This window comes from Trichosurus vulpecula, chromosome 2, assembly GCF_011100635.1.
Source record: "Trichosurus vulpecula isolate mTriVul1 chromosome 2, mTriVul1.pri, whole genome shotgun sequence".
Lineage (NCBI taxonomy): Eukaryota > Metazoa > Chordata > Mammalia > Diprotodontia > Phalangeridae > Trichosurus > Trichosurus vulpecula.
In genome coordinates, this window is record NC_050574.1 from 7495139 (window position 1) to 7509530 (window position 14392).

At 38.9% G+C, this 14392-nt stretch overlaps 1 protein-coding gene across 1 annotated transcript in view; it reads left to right on the plus strand.

Annotated features, from left to right (window-relative positions):
• The window catches only part of LOC118836178 (zinc finger protein 665-like), a 91927-nt gene that overhangs the window by 17264 nt on the left and 60271 nt on the right, over nt 1–14392 (plus strand). The window contains exons 3-4 of the mRNA XM_036743539.1: nt 5867–6417; nt 6682–7221. Coding sequence (XP_036599434.1) covers nt 5896–6417; nt 6682–7221 — 1062 coding nt within the window. The 5' untranslated portion in view covers nt 5867–5895. The remainder of the gene's footprint in view (nt 1–5866; nt 6418–6681; nt 7222–14392) is intronic.

The window sequence follows — 14392 nt, forward strand, 5'->3', positions numbered from 1 at the left end:
TAGAAAAATACAAATTAAAACAATCTTGAGATATCATTTTACACGTATCAGAATGGTTAAAGTGATTGAAAAGGAATGAGACAAATGTCAGAGGGGATGTGGAAAAATTGAGATACTAATTCATTGTTGGTGGAATTGTGAACTGATCCACCCATTTTGAAGAGCAATCTGGAATTATGCCCAAAGAGTTATTAAACTGCCAATACCCTTTGACTCAGCAATACCACCAGTAGGTGTATATGCAAAGATGATTGGGGGAAAAATGTAAAGAACTTATATATTCTAAAATATTTATAGCAGGTCTTTTTATGGTGGCAAAGAACTGGATCCCCTTCAATTAAGAAATGACTGGACAAGTTGCGATCAGTGATTATGATGAAGTACTGCTGTGCTATAAGAAATGGTGAGCTTGGTGATTTTAGAAAAAACATGGATAGACTTGCAGAAAATAATGTAAAGGGAAAGGAGCAGTACCAAGAGAATGTTATATACAGTAACAGCAAAATATTTTTAACAACACCTTTGAATTGAATAGTCTATTTTGACTATTATAAACCCCCAAAAGTAGAAAGGACATATGAGGGAAGATGCTTTCAGACTCTAGAGAAAGAATGAAAAAATGGAAGTATGTTTGGAATGATGTTACATACACATACACACACACACACACATTCATATTTCCACCTGATGGTAACCATCTCTGGGGCAAAGGGAGAAGGAGAGAGAAAAAAAAAAGAAATTTACATGATAACTTTATTACCTATTTAAAAGGAATTGGAAACCGTTGAGTCATAATTGATTTGCTACTTCATGTGCAGTCATTTTTTTTACTGTACCATGTTATGGAAATGCTTATTTTATTCCATGAATTAAAAATAAAATAGAGAAAAATAAACCTAATGATAGTAATAAAAAAAAAGCTATCTGGTGCTGCTAAGAGATAGAAAGGTAGATGAGCAGAACAGAGTAACTTTGTATTTAAAAAATGTTGACAAGTTTTTGTGATAAGAATTCCTGATTTGGTGAAAACTGTGGGGAATTCTAGAAAGTAGTATATCAGAAATTGGACAGAGACCAATATCATACCCCATTCACCAAAATAAGGTCCAAATTGACACATGACCTAGGTATAAAGGAGACATCACAGAAAATTAAAAGAACATGATGGAACATATTACTAGTCAGACTTACAGAGAGGTGAACAATTTATGCACAAACAAGAGATAGCATGGTGAGGTGCAAAATGAATGATTTTCAATTACATTAACAGAGGTTTGTCCATCTCCTTGCCTGAAAAATTATGCTTAGTTTTGCTGGGTAGTTGATCCTTGGTTGTAATCCCAGCTCCTTTGCCCTTCGGAATATCATATTCCAATTTCTCCTGTCTTTTAATGTGGAAGCTGAGAGATCCTGTGTGATCCTGACTGTAGTTCCACGATATTTGAACTGCTTCTTTTTGGCTGCTTGCAGTATTTTCTCCTTGAGTTTATAGTTCTGAAATTTGGCTATAATATTTCTTGGTGTTTTCAGATTGGGATCTCTTTCAGGGGGTGATCGGTGAATTCTTTCAATGACTATTTTGCCCTCAGGTTCTAGGACCTCTGTGCAGTTGTCTTTGATAATTTCTTCGAAGATACTGTCAAGGCTCCTTTTTGTCATTACTGACAAAGCCCAACAGCAAGAGATAGAAAGAGAAATTCCATTCAAAGTTACTGTAGACACTATAAAATATTTGGGAGTGTATTTGCCAAGACAAACCCAGGGCCTATATGAACATAACTATGACACATTTTTCACGCGAATAAAATCAGATCTAAATAAATGGAAAAATATCAATTGCTCATGGTTAGGCCGAGCTAATGTAATAAAAATGACAATTTTACCTAAATTAATCTATCTATTCAGTGCCATATCAATCGAAAATTAAATTAATCTATCTATTCAGTGCCATACCAATCGAACTACCAAAAAATTATTTTACTGACCTGGACAAAATAATAACAAAATTCATCTGGAAAAACAAGAGGTCTAGAATATCTAGGGTATTAATGAAAAGAAATGCTAGAGAAGGAGGCCTAGCCATACCAGATATTAAACTGTACTACAGAGCAGCAGTCATCAAAACTGCCTGGTACTGGCTAAGAAACAGGGGTGTGGATCAGTGGAACAGGATAGGCACACAAGAAGGAGAAATCAACAAGTTTAGCAATCTACTCTTTGATAAACCCAAAGAGGCCAGCTCCTGGGCTAATAATTCACTATTTCACAAAAACTGTTGGGAAAATTGGAAAATGGTAGGGCAGAAACTGGGCATAGACCAATATCTTACACCATATACCAAATATAGTCAAAATGGGTTCATGATTTAGGAGTAAAAGCTGATACTATAAGTAATTTGGGAAAGCAAGGAATAGTTTACTTATCAGATTTATGGAAAGGTAAAGAATTCATGACCCAACAAGAGATAGAGAGCATTACAAAATGCAAAATGGATAATTTTGATTATGTCAAATTGAAATGTTTTTGTACAAAAAAAGCCAATGCAACAAAAATTAGGAGGGAAGCAGAAAATTGGGAGAAAATCTTTGCAACTAGTATCTCTGATAAAGGCCTCATTTCTAAAATATACAGGGAACTGAGCCAAATATATTAGAACACAAGCCATTCCCCAATTGAGAAATGGTCAAAGGATATGAACAGGCAGTTTTCAGAGGAAGAAATTCAAGCTATCTATAGGCATATGAAAAAATGCTCTGGATCACTACTGATTAGAGAAATGCAAATCAAAACAACTCTTAGATACCACATCTCTCCTGTAAGATTGGCTAAAATAATAAAGCAGGAGGATAATAAATGCTGGAGAGGATGTGGGAAAATTCGAACATTGTTACATTGCTGGTGGAGTTGTGAGATGATCCAGCCATTTTGGAGAGTAATTTGGAACTACACCCAAAGAGCCACAGGAATGTTCATACCCTTTGACCCAGCAATACCACTTCTAGGGTTGTATCCCAAAGAAATCACACAAGAGCGAAAGGGACCCATATGTACAAAGATATTTATAGCGGCTCTTTTTGTGGTAGCCAAGAATTGGAAATCAAAGGGATGCCCATCAATTGGGGAATGGCTGAACAAGCTGTGGTATATGAAGGTAATGGAATACTGTTGTGCCATAAGAAATGGGGATGATACGGACTTGGTAACAACCTGGAAAAACCTATGCGACATAATGCTGAGTGAGTGGAGCAGAGCCAGGAGAACATTGTACACAACCACAGATATATGGATTCCATGAGGACCAACCCTGACATACTTTGCTCTTCTCAGCAACATAAGGTGCAGGGACAACTCCAGGGGACTCACAATGGAGAATGCTATCTTCATCCAGAGAAAGAACTGTGAAGTTTGAATGCAGATTGAGGCGCACTACATGCTTGCCTTTTTTCTTCTCTTTTGTTTTTGTTTTTGGGTTTTTTTTTTTTGGTTCTGTCTCTTCTTTCTCGTGATTCATTCCATTGGTCATAATTCTTCTCCACAATTTGACTAGTGTATAAATTAATTCAATGCGAAGTTATACATGGTAGTTATATGAGATTCCATGCCGTCTTGGGGAGGGAGGAGGGAGGGAGGGGAGAAAATCTGGAACTCAAGATTATGTAGAACCGTGTGTGGTAAACTAAAAATAAAAACAAACAAACAAACAAATAAAGAAATAACAAAGGTTTTGGACAAATAAAAGTAACATAACCAAAATCAGAAGGAAAGCAGAAAATTGGGGAAAATTCTAGACAGTTTCTCAGATAAAGGTCTTATGTCTCAAATATATAAAGAACTTGGTCAAATCTAAAAGAACATGAGTCATTCCCCAACCCTAAATGGTCAAAGGCTAGGAACAGGCAGTTTCTGATGAATAAATCAAAACTATATTCTGATGAATAAATCAAAATCATACAAGAAAATTGTTAAAATCATTACTTCTTGCAAAAATGCTAATTAAATCTACCTTGAGATATCATCTTATACCTGTCAGGCTACAGTGATAGAAGGGAAAAGGGACAAATGTTGGAGGGGATATGGAAAAACTGGGACACTAATTCACTGTTGGTGGAACTGTGACCTGATCCATCAGTTTTGCAGAACAACGTATAATTATGCCCAAAGAATTAAATCGTGCCTACCCCTTGGTCCTGTCATACTATTCTTAGGTCTGCTTTGCAAGATGATTAAGGAAAACAGAAAAAAAATTTTAAAATACTTATAGTCGATCTCTTTTTGGTAGCAAGGATTGTAACTTGTGGGGATGCCCATGAATTGGTGAATGGCTTGAGAGGGATTAAGTACAACCTGAGGTAAGTGGACAGTAGCTTCAGCAGGGGTTGAGAATGGTCTCCTGAGAATACTATGGAAGTGTTCAGCCCAGCTCTCCAGGATCATGTCCTTATCACTAATCAATGTGGCTCTGTTAGCACTGAGATACCCCCTAGGTGGATAGTTCTTTGGCTCATAAATAGCTTTCAGGAGCTGGGCCATCTCCAGTTGTTCAGATCTGTATCTGGCCACTGGACCCAGAGGGCTCTGGAGGAGAAAATTAGGCTGCTGACTTGGCATAGCCTTCCCTCACTTATATCCAATTCAATTGCACGTCATGGCATCACCTTCCTGATGTCATGGTCCTCCTGGAGAGCAAAGGACAAACCACAACCACACAACCTCATGCCCAATGGGGGGGGGGTGGGGAGGGGCAAGGTTCTGCTGGTTCAGAGTGAATGTAAATAATAATTGTTTCTCCTTAGGCCAGTGACTCTGAGGGTCTTCCCATCAAAGTTTAATTTTTTTTATTAAAGGTGCCATCCTTTGACCCACTTCTTAAAAAGGTCTAATGACTGAATGGGCATTGCCTCAGTCAAAGTGAGAAGTTGGAAAGACCTTAGCTTTAAAGGGCCAAGGTGTCACACTGTCTCCTGGGCCATCTCCAGTTATCCTGATCTATATCTCACCACTGAATCCAGAGGGCTCTGGAGGAGAAAGTGAAGTTGGTGTCTTTGCACACCTCTCCTTCACTTAAATCCAATTTAAATGCAAGTCATGGCATCATCTTCCTGATGTCCTGTTCCTCTTTGAGAATGAAGGACAAACCACACAGCCTTCAAGACATCATAAAATGCTTTGTATTGTTCCTATCAGCACAAAACTGAATTTCATCTCCCTTTTTATGGAGCCAAAAATCCTGATCTCTCTTAAGTTTTGTTTGCATTTAAATTTTGGTGGAGTTAAACATGGCTTTATTAGAGATGGATGAAGTAACCTACTAGTAGGCCTGTCAAGTTTTCATCTTTTATTTAGTACCTTCTGAATTTCCCCATGATTTTTATTAAAACTCATTTAGATTTTTACTTGTGTTACAGCCCAATGACTTAATATGGTACTATGCAATAAATCTCTGGAAGCTGGTCAGTACTTTCCTGCTGGAATATTGAAAACCCTGTTTTGGCTCAGCCTTCTCTTCAAGTTCACAACAAATTGTTCTGCCATGGAGTCACTCTTAGTTGTTGACATTAATTCTTCTGGTCACTTGACTTGAGGCTGCTGCTTTTGTTAAATATGAATGTTTAGTCTCTGATGGGTCCAGCACTGTGTGGTGCACATCTCCTTTGTCACTCTCACATCCAGTCTGTCTCTTCTCCTTACAGTGACACGGTCTATTTAATGCCAGTGTTTGCTCCAAGAGTACATCCATGAAGTTTTATTGCCTTTAGGATGGTGGTCAGAAGGTCATGAGCTGCATGAATCTTCAGTAACCATTGATATTGCGTATTTTGATATATCATTTTCTGACTATATGTTTGATTGTTTTTTTTTTCTTCAGTTGTAAAGACCACGTTTGAAGTAAATGAGATGCCTAGAAAGCTGGGCATTTTTGTAGAAGAATGTGACCAGCAAAAATTCGTGAGTGATGCTCTCAGGGACTTCAGTTTGAGAGAAATTCCTGACTTTATTATCAAAGTAGATAAAAACCCAAAGAGTGACTATGAATTGGATGAAATTGGAAAGAGCTTCAGACGGTCTTCTATCCTAAATCACTGTAAGAAAATGACCTCAGGGAATGACTGTCCTGCAGACATTGAATACAGGAAATGCTTTACTGAACACGTGAAGTTTTTTCAGTCCCTGGAGAAGGCTCCTGGAATGCAAATGTGTCCGGGTAATCAGTGGGAGATGGCTGTGAGCTGGAGTTCAGACATCAAGAAACATCAGAAAAGTGATATTGGAGAAATGCTTTCTGTAAGTGATAATGGTAGGAGGGCCTTGAGTCAGAACTCTGAGCACATCACTCATCAGCAAATTCCCATTAGAAAGGAGCCTTATGAATATAACAAGTGGGAAGCACAGAGAATCCACACAGTAGAGAAACCTTATGTATGTTATCGATGTGGAAAGGCTTTCACAGAGAGGGGCAGTCTTACTACACATCAGAAAATCCACCGTGGAGAGAAGCCTTACGAATGTAATCATTGTGGAAAGGCTTTCACACTCAACTCCAGCCTTGCTGCACATCAGAGAGTCCACAATGGAGAGAGACCTTATGGATGTAATCAATGTGGAAAGGCTTTCACATACAGATGCAACCTTACTACACATCAGAGAATCCACCGTGGAGAGAAGCCTTATGATTGTAATCAGTGTGGAAAGGCTTTCACACAAAGGGGCCATCTTGCTGCACATCACAAAATCCACACTAGAAAGAAATATTTTGAATGTAAACAGTGTGGAAAGGCTTTCACCCAAAGGGGCTATCTTGCTGCACATCAGAAAATCCACACTGGAGAGAAACCTTATGTATGTTATCGATGTGGAAAGGGTTTCACAGAGAGGGGCAATCTTACTACACATCAGAAAATCCACCGTGGAGAGAAGCCTTATGAATGTAATCATTGTGAAAAGGCTTTCACACAGAGCTGCAGTCTTGCTGCACATCAGAGAGTCCACACTGGAGTGAGACCTTATGAATGTAATCACTGTGGAAAGACTTTCACGCTCAGCTCCAGCCTTGCTGCACATCAGAGAGTCCACAATGGAGAGAGACCTTATGAATGTAATCAATGTGGAAAGGCTTTCACATACAAGTGCAATCTTACTACACATCAGAGAATCCACCGTGGAGAGAAGCCTTATGAATGTAATCAGTGTGGAGGGGCTTTCACACAAAAGGGCCATCTTGATGCACATCAGAAAATCCACACAAGAAAGAAAGATTTTGAATGTAAACAGTGTGGAAAGGCTTTCACCTGAAGGGGCTATCTTGCTGCACATCAGAAAATCCACATTGGAGAGAAAGCTTATATATGTTATTGGTGTGGAAAGGCTTTCACAGAGAGGGGCAACCTTACTACATATCAGAAAATCCACACTCTCATTGACTACTGCGTTTTGTGTACCTAACATATTCCACTGATCCACTACTCTGTTTCTTAGCCAGTACCAGTACAGTTTAATATCTGGTATGGCTAGGCCACCTTCCCTAGAATTTCTTTTCATTAATTCCCTAGATATTCTAAACCTCTTGTTCCTCCACATGAATTTTGTTATTATGTTATCCAGCTCTGTAAAATACTTTTTTGGTAGTTCGATTGGTATGGTGCTAAATAAATAAAGTAATTTAGGTAAAATTGTTATTTTTATTATATTAGCTCAGCCTAACCATGAACAACTGATATTTTTCCATTTATTTAGATCTGACTTTATTCTCATGAAAAGTGTTTCATAATTATGTTCATATAGGCCCTGGGTTTGTCTTGGCAGATAAGAGTCCCAAATATTTTATAGTGTCTACAGTAACTTTAAATGGAATTTCTCTTTCTATTTCTTGCTGTTGGCCTTTGTTAGTAATGTATAGGAATGCTGAGGATTTATGTGGGTTTATTTTATATCCTGCAACTTTGCTAAAGTTGTTTATTATTTCAAGTAGTTTTTTACTTGAATCCCTAGGCTTCTCAAGGTAAATCATTGTATCTTCTGCAAAAAGTGATAATTTAGTTTCTTCTTTCCCTATTCTAATTCCTTCAATTTCTTTTTCTTCTCTTAATGCTAAAGCTAACATTTCTAATACCAAATTGAATAGTAGGGGTGATAATGGACATACTTGTTTCACCCCTGATCTTATTGTGAATAAATCTAGCTTATCCCTGTTACAAATAAAGCTTGTTGATGGTTTTAGGTAGATACTGTTCATAATTTTAAGGAAGGCTCCATCTATTCCTGTGCTTTCTAGAGTTTTTATTAGGAATGGGTGTTGTATTTTGTCAAAGGCTTTTTCTGCATCTGTTGAGATGATCATATGGTTTCTGCTGGTTTTGTTGTTGATATGATTAATTATGCTGATAGTTTTCCTTATATTGAACCAGCCTTGCATTCCTGGAATAAATCTTACCTGGTCGTAGTGTGTTATTCTCCTAATAAGTTGCTGCAATCTTTTTGCTACTATTTTGTTTAAAATTTTTGCATCGATATTCTTTAGGGAAATTGGTCTATAATTTTATTTCTCTGTTTTGACTCTAACTGGTTTGGGTATTAGTACCATATTTGTGTCATAAAAAGAATTTCATAGGACTCCTTCTTCACCTATTTTCCCAAATAGTCTACAAAGTATAGGAATTAATTTTTCTTTCAATGTTTGATAAAATTCACATGTAAAATCAATCTACTCTTTGATAAACCCAAAGAATACAGCTTCTGGGCTAAGAATTCACTATTTCACAAAAACTGCTGGGAAAATTGGAAAATGGTAGAGCAGACTGAGCATAGACCAGTGTCTTACACCATATACCAAAATAAAGTCAAAATGGGTTCATGATTTAGGAATAAAGGCTGATACTATAAGCAGTTTAGGAGAGCAAGAAATAGTTTGCCTATCAGATTTATGGGAAAGCAAAGAATTCATGACACAACAAGAGATGGAGAGCATTACAAAATGCAAAATGGATAATTTTGATTATGTTAAATTAAAATGTTTTTGTATTAAAAAAAGCCAATGCAGCAAAAATTAGGAGGGAAGCAGAAAATTGGGAGAAAATCTTTACAACCAGTGTCTGTGATAAAGGCCTCATTTCTAAAATATACAGGGAATTGAGCCAAATTCTTAGGAACACAAGTCATTCCCCAATTGAGAAATGGTCAAAGGATATGAACAGGCATTTCTCAGAAGAAAAAAATTAAAGATATCTATAGTTGTATGAAAAAATTCTTGAAATCACTACTGATTAGAGAAATGCAAATCAAAGCAACTCTTAGGTACCACATCTCTCCTGTCAGATTGACTAAAATGACAAACAGGAAAATGATAAATGCTGGAGAGGATGTGGGAAAATTCGAACACTGTTACATTGCTGGTGGAGTTGTGAACTGATCCAGCCATTCTGGAGATCAATTTGGAACTATGCTCAAAGGGCTATAAAAATGTTCATACCCTTTGGCCCAGCAGTACCACTTCTAGGGTTGTATGCCAAAGAGATCACACAAGTACGAAAAGGATCCATATGTACGAAAATATTTATAGCAGCTCTTTTTGTAGTAGCAAAGAATTGGAAATCAAGGGGATGCCCATCAATTGGGGAATAGCTGAACAAGTTGTGGTATGTGAATGTAATGCAATACTACTGTCCTATAAGAAATGGGGAAGATACAGACTTATAATAACCTTATAATAATATGCATGATATAATGCTGAGTGAGCAGAGCAGAACCAGGAGAACATTATACACAACTACAGATACATGGATTCTGTGATGACTAACCGTAATAGACTTTGCTCTTCTCAGCAATAGAAGGTTCAAAGACAACTCCAAAGGAGTCATGATGGAGAGAGCTATCTACATCCAGATAAAGAACTATGGAGTCTGAATGCAGATTGAGGCACACTTTATGCTTGCCTTTTTTTTTTTCCCTTTTTTTTTCTCTTTTGGTTTTGTTTCTTCTTTCTCATGATTCACTCCATTGGTCATAATTCTTCTTTACAACTTGACTATTGTGTAAATAACTTCAAAGCGAAGTTATATATAGAAAATATATCGGATTCCATGAGATCTTGGGGAGGGAGGGGGAAGGGGGGAAGAAAATCTGGAACTCAAAATCATGTGGAACTGAATGCTATAAGCTAAAAATAAAAAATCTTAATTAAAAAAATATCCACACTGGAGAGAAGCCTTATGGGTGTAATCAATGCAGAAAGGCTTTCAGATGGAGCTCCAGTCTTACTAAACATCAGAGAATCCACACTGGAGAGACTCTATGAATGCAATGAATGTGGAAAGGCTTTCAGACATATCTCCAATCTTACTATTCATCAGAAACTCCTTGGCCAATAGAAACCTTATGGATAAAATCAATGTGGAAAGGCTTTCAGACTCACCTCCATCCTTGCTTTACATCAGATAATTCACACTGGGGAGAAACCATAGGAACTGCATTCCTCATATGTGAGGGCAGGATATATTTACTGTGTTCATGTGGCAATAGTCCTTAGCAGTGTTGGTTCAAATTCATGCAATATTCATTACCTTTTCCGTACATTCAGTATTCAGCAAGTGTTCATGGCAAACTTCACCACATGCACATATGTTCCCAATTTTACCCAAATAAGTTTTTGATAGGTTTTAAAATTCCTCACTTGGTCTAGTCTGTAGATAGGCTAGAGGAAGGGGGAGTGCATTTGGAGGCCTTCAGAGGACAGCTTGCCAATAGGAATTAAAAATCTTTAATTCACTGAATAAGTAGAAGGGAGCAACTACCACAGGAAATGATGGAGAGGAAAGCTGGTGGAATGTTGGGTAAGGAGGACAATCAGCACAAATAGTACATTCTGGAGTCTTACATCAATACAATGAGCACTTGTTTACATCCAGTGAACAGCTGGTTCAAAAATGTAATTTTACTATATGCTAATTATTAAAATATATAATTTGATTGTTTTCTAAATGATGGCAGGTTATTATCACTCATTATTTAAAGTTTAACCCATAAGTTTCCTTACTTTGGCTTAGAGAGGTCCTAGTGCCTTAGATTGCAGCCTTACAGAGTCTCTGAACACTGTCAGCAGGGCTGGGGAGATCTGTTCTAAGGTTAAGTCAGAAGTCCAAAGAAACCTCACAGACAAAGATTACTTCAGAGGATTTTGCTATGCTTTTCTCCCAACAGTTAGTCACTTACTATTATCATTAGTTTCTGCATTAAAACAAAATATACTTCATTGTTTTTCAAGTATTTTGTTTCATTCTTTAATAGATACATTTAAGGTCTAACAGCATCCAGATCAAAGATAACCTGTCTCAGCAGCTTTTTTTTTTCAATTACAAGAGAAGAGAAAATTAGAGAATATTAGTTCAATAGAATATATTTTGAAAAGTTGTTACAGGGAAAATCAGTCACTCTATCTCCGTGGACATTTTATTAACCATATATAATGTCATCTAAAACCCAATATTTGGTATGGAGTATCTACCGTGAGTTAAAGAGGTAGCAATAGTTCATTTCTACAGTATTTACTGCATACTTGACATTTCTCCTAAAGAATTTCACGAAGAGCTAAATAAATTCATTCATTCACTGGGAGAGGTAAGAGGAATTCAGAACCAAGTTATTAAGAGGTAGCCACAGATTCCCTTGCTCTGGGGACCCCCAGTCCCTGGTCCTTGGGCACTTAGAAGCAAAGCTGAGAAGGGACAAAGAGGGTCACAGCACCAAGGCTCCTAGATTCTTAGATGAAAGAGGAACCTCAGAGATCACCAACTTTGATGCTCCCCTCAGCCAATAAGGCTGAACAGGCCAAGCAATCAGTAAGCATCAGTTAAGCAGTGGACAGAATGCATGGTCAGGTGTCAGATTAAAGTTCGTATTCCAACCTCAGACACTAGCTGTCTGACCCTGGGTAAGTCATCTTAACCCTATTTGCCTCACTTTCCTCATCTGTAAAAAGAACCTGGAGGAACTGGCAAATCACTGTAATATTTTTTCTAGGAAGTCCCAAAGAGTCAAACACAACTGAAAACCTTTAAAACTGCAACAAACAAGCATCTACCATGTGCCAAGCATTGTGCAATTTTTAAACATAAGCTATTGAGGTTTAGGGGTTCTCAGAACCCTAAAATAGCAACAATCCGGATCCTGCCTGAATGAATTTGGCCGAAGCCTTCTTTCAGGGAGAAAACAGTTTATTAAAGATCCACCAAGACTCTTAAGAAATCTCAGCACTGGCTAGACTCTTAAGGAATCTGAGCATTTATGATGCTTGTATTGAGAACCTGGCCAGAACAATCTGAGCCAGACTTGCTCTAAGGTAGATTGAATTTGAGCACCTTTATGGAGGCAAGATGGATCTTATACACAGAAAGATTGTGGGAGAGATCTAGGGGTGGCCAAGTAGTCTGGGGTGATTGGTGGAGGGGTCTAGCATGGATCCTGATGGGAGTGGCCAGTAGGCTGGGGTGACCAGACGTCAGATTCCAGGAACCAAGAGAATGGGATTAAGGGTGGGAAGTAGCTGAAAGTTACCTGGAGATAACAAAAAATGGAGGACTAGGCTAGGTTAAGGGTAACTGAGGTTTGGGCCTAGCAATTCTGAAGGACTATGGCCTTGGGGGAAGGCCAGATCAGATGGGAAGATTCAAGGAGAGTTCAAGGGGGTTCCCAGAGCCTATACCCCATCAAGGCCAGTGCTGGAAGGAGGGTATAGAATGACTATTGAGTCCAAAGAATGTCCCTGAGAGAAGGGCAGACCACAGAGGAGTGTGTTGGTAAGCAAAATGGGTTCTTAGCACTCAGTTCAACCAAGTGCCCTTGAAGAGTTTGACTTTTGTTTCCTTTGATTAATTCAGTGTATTTCATTGAGTCTTACTAGGTGCTAAGCCCTAGGGCCAAACCCCTATTAGGTGCCAAGCCTATGTGGGTGTGAAGCTCCCAGGGTACTAAGGGGAGGTGCTAACTCAAGAGTCAATCATAGGATCCTAAGTTCTGGTCATTCAGATGACATTTGATGATGTCTGAAATGCTATAAGAAGTCTCGTCTAGACAGAGACTCCAGGCAGCTGTAGCTAAGAGCTCTCCAGCTCGTAAACCCAGATGTTGGGACTTTGTTAAACTCCGGTAACTATGTATTGGTATTTGAATCAGACAATGTCTATCTGTTGATGTTTGTATTTTGCTCTGAAGTTCAGGGTGCTGGTTTTTTCCCCTGAACTGAGTGATATTTGCATGTTGGATTAAAATAAGCTTGTTAACCCCATAATGTTGCTTTCCTTGGTAAAGCAGATCAAAAGAACCTGGGCTTATGCAGTGTTCTGGCAGTGTTCTTGTTGTTGGCTTGTGTCGGTCTTTCATGCCCGCAATAGCTGCTAGCCGGATTGTTGAAACAAGGAATGGAGAATGAAAAGACCTCACAGGAATCTACTTAGCTGGGGAAAATTGGAGCAAGGGGAAAAGTTGGTGGTTGGATTAGGATTCATTCAGGTCCCAAAATATGTTTGAAGGACTCCCCCCAATTCAGCTTGGGCCCCAGCATGAGCTGGAGTGCTGTCCAAGGTAGGAGAGTAGCAGGGAACCAGGAAATCGAGTGGAGACAGAGAAGGTTTCACAAGCTGGAGTCCACTTTTCAAGTGGCTAGCTCTCAGAGGAACCTGAGCTAGAGTCAGGAGGGGCTTCAGAACTCCAGGCTCTTATTTGGCCTGGAGGACCAAGGCTCAGAGTGGTCAATAACTGGCCCAGGGTCACAGGAGCATTAAGGAACAGCCAAGATTCCAGCCTGCATCATTGATGTGGGAGACATGAGAAGGAATTCTGTTTCCACAGGAAAACACCCAGTTTTGTAGGGGTGATAACAGGGTGTAAGTCAGAGGTGACTGGTTCCTGTCAGAGCTGTGACCTAGCAGCACCAGGCTTCTAATCAGGTAGAAGTTTAGAAGCTTGCATTCATGCTTAATTAGCTGTTTGAAGAAGGCATGACCTGGGCATCAAGCAATGGAGAGGAAGGGGACAAAATTTGAATTGGAAACATCATAAAAAACATTGACCCCTCATTTTACAGAGGAGAACACTGAGGCTCAGTGACTTAGCAGCCAAGGCTAAGATGAGAGAGGCTGGAATCAGAGACCAGAGAATCCTCCCTCTGACCTGTCCTAGCTAAGACCCTGGGAAAGTCACTGCACCTCTCAGCCTCAGTTTCCTCATCTGTGAAATGGGGATAACAGCTCCTACCTGGCAGGGCTGTTCTGAGGATCAAAGAGATCACACATGTAAAGCACTGTCTAAAGTCTAGTATTGGGACCTGGGAAGCTGGATTCGAACCTAGGTCCTAATTCCAAATGCAGAGCTCTTCCCTGACTCTGCCAGGCAGCTTCTCATCCTG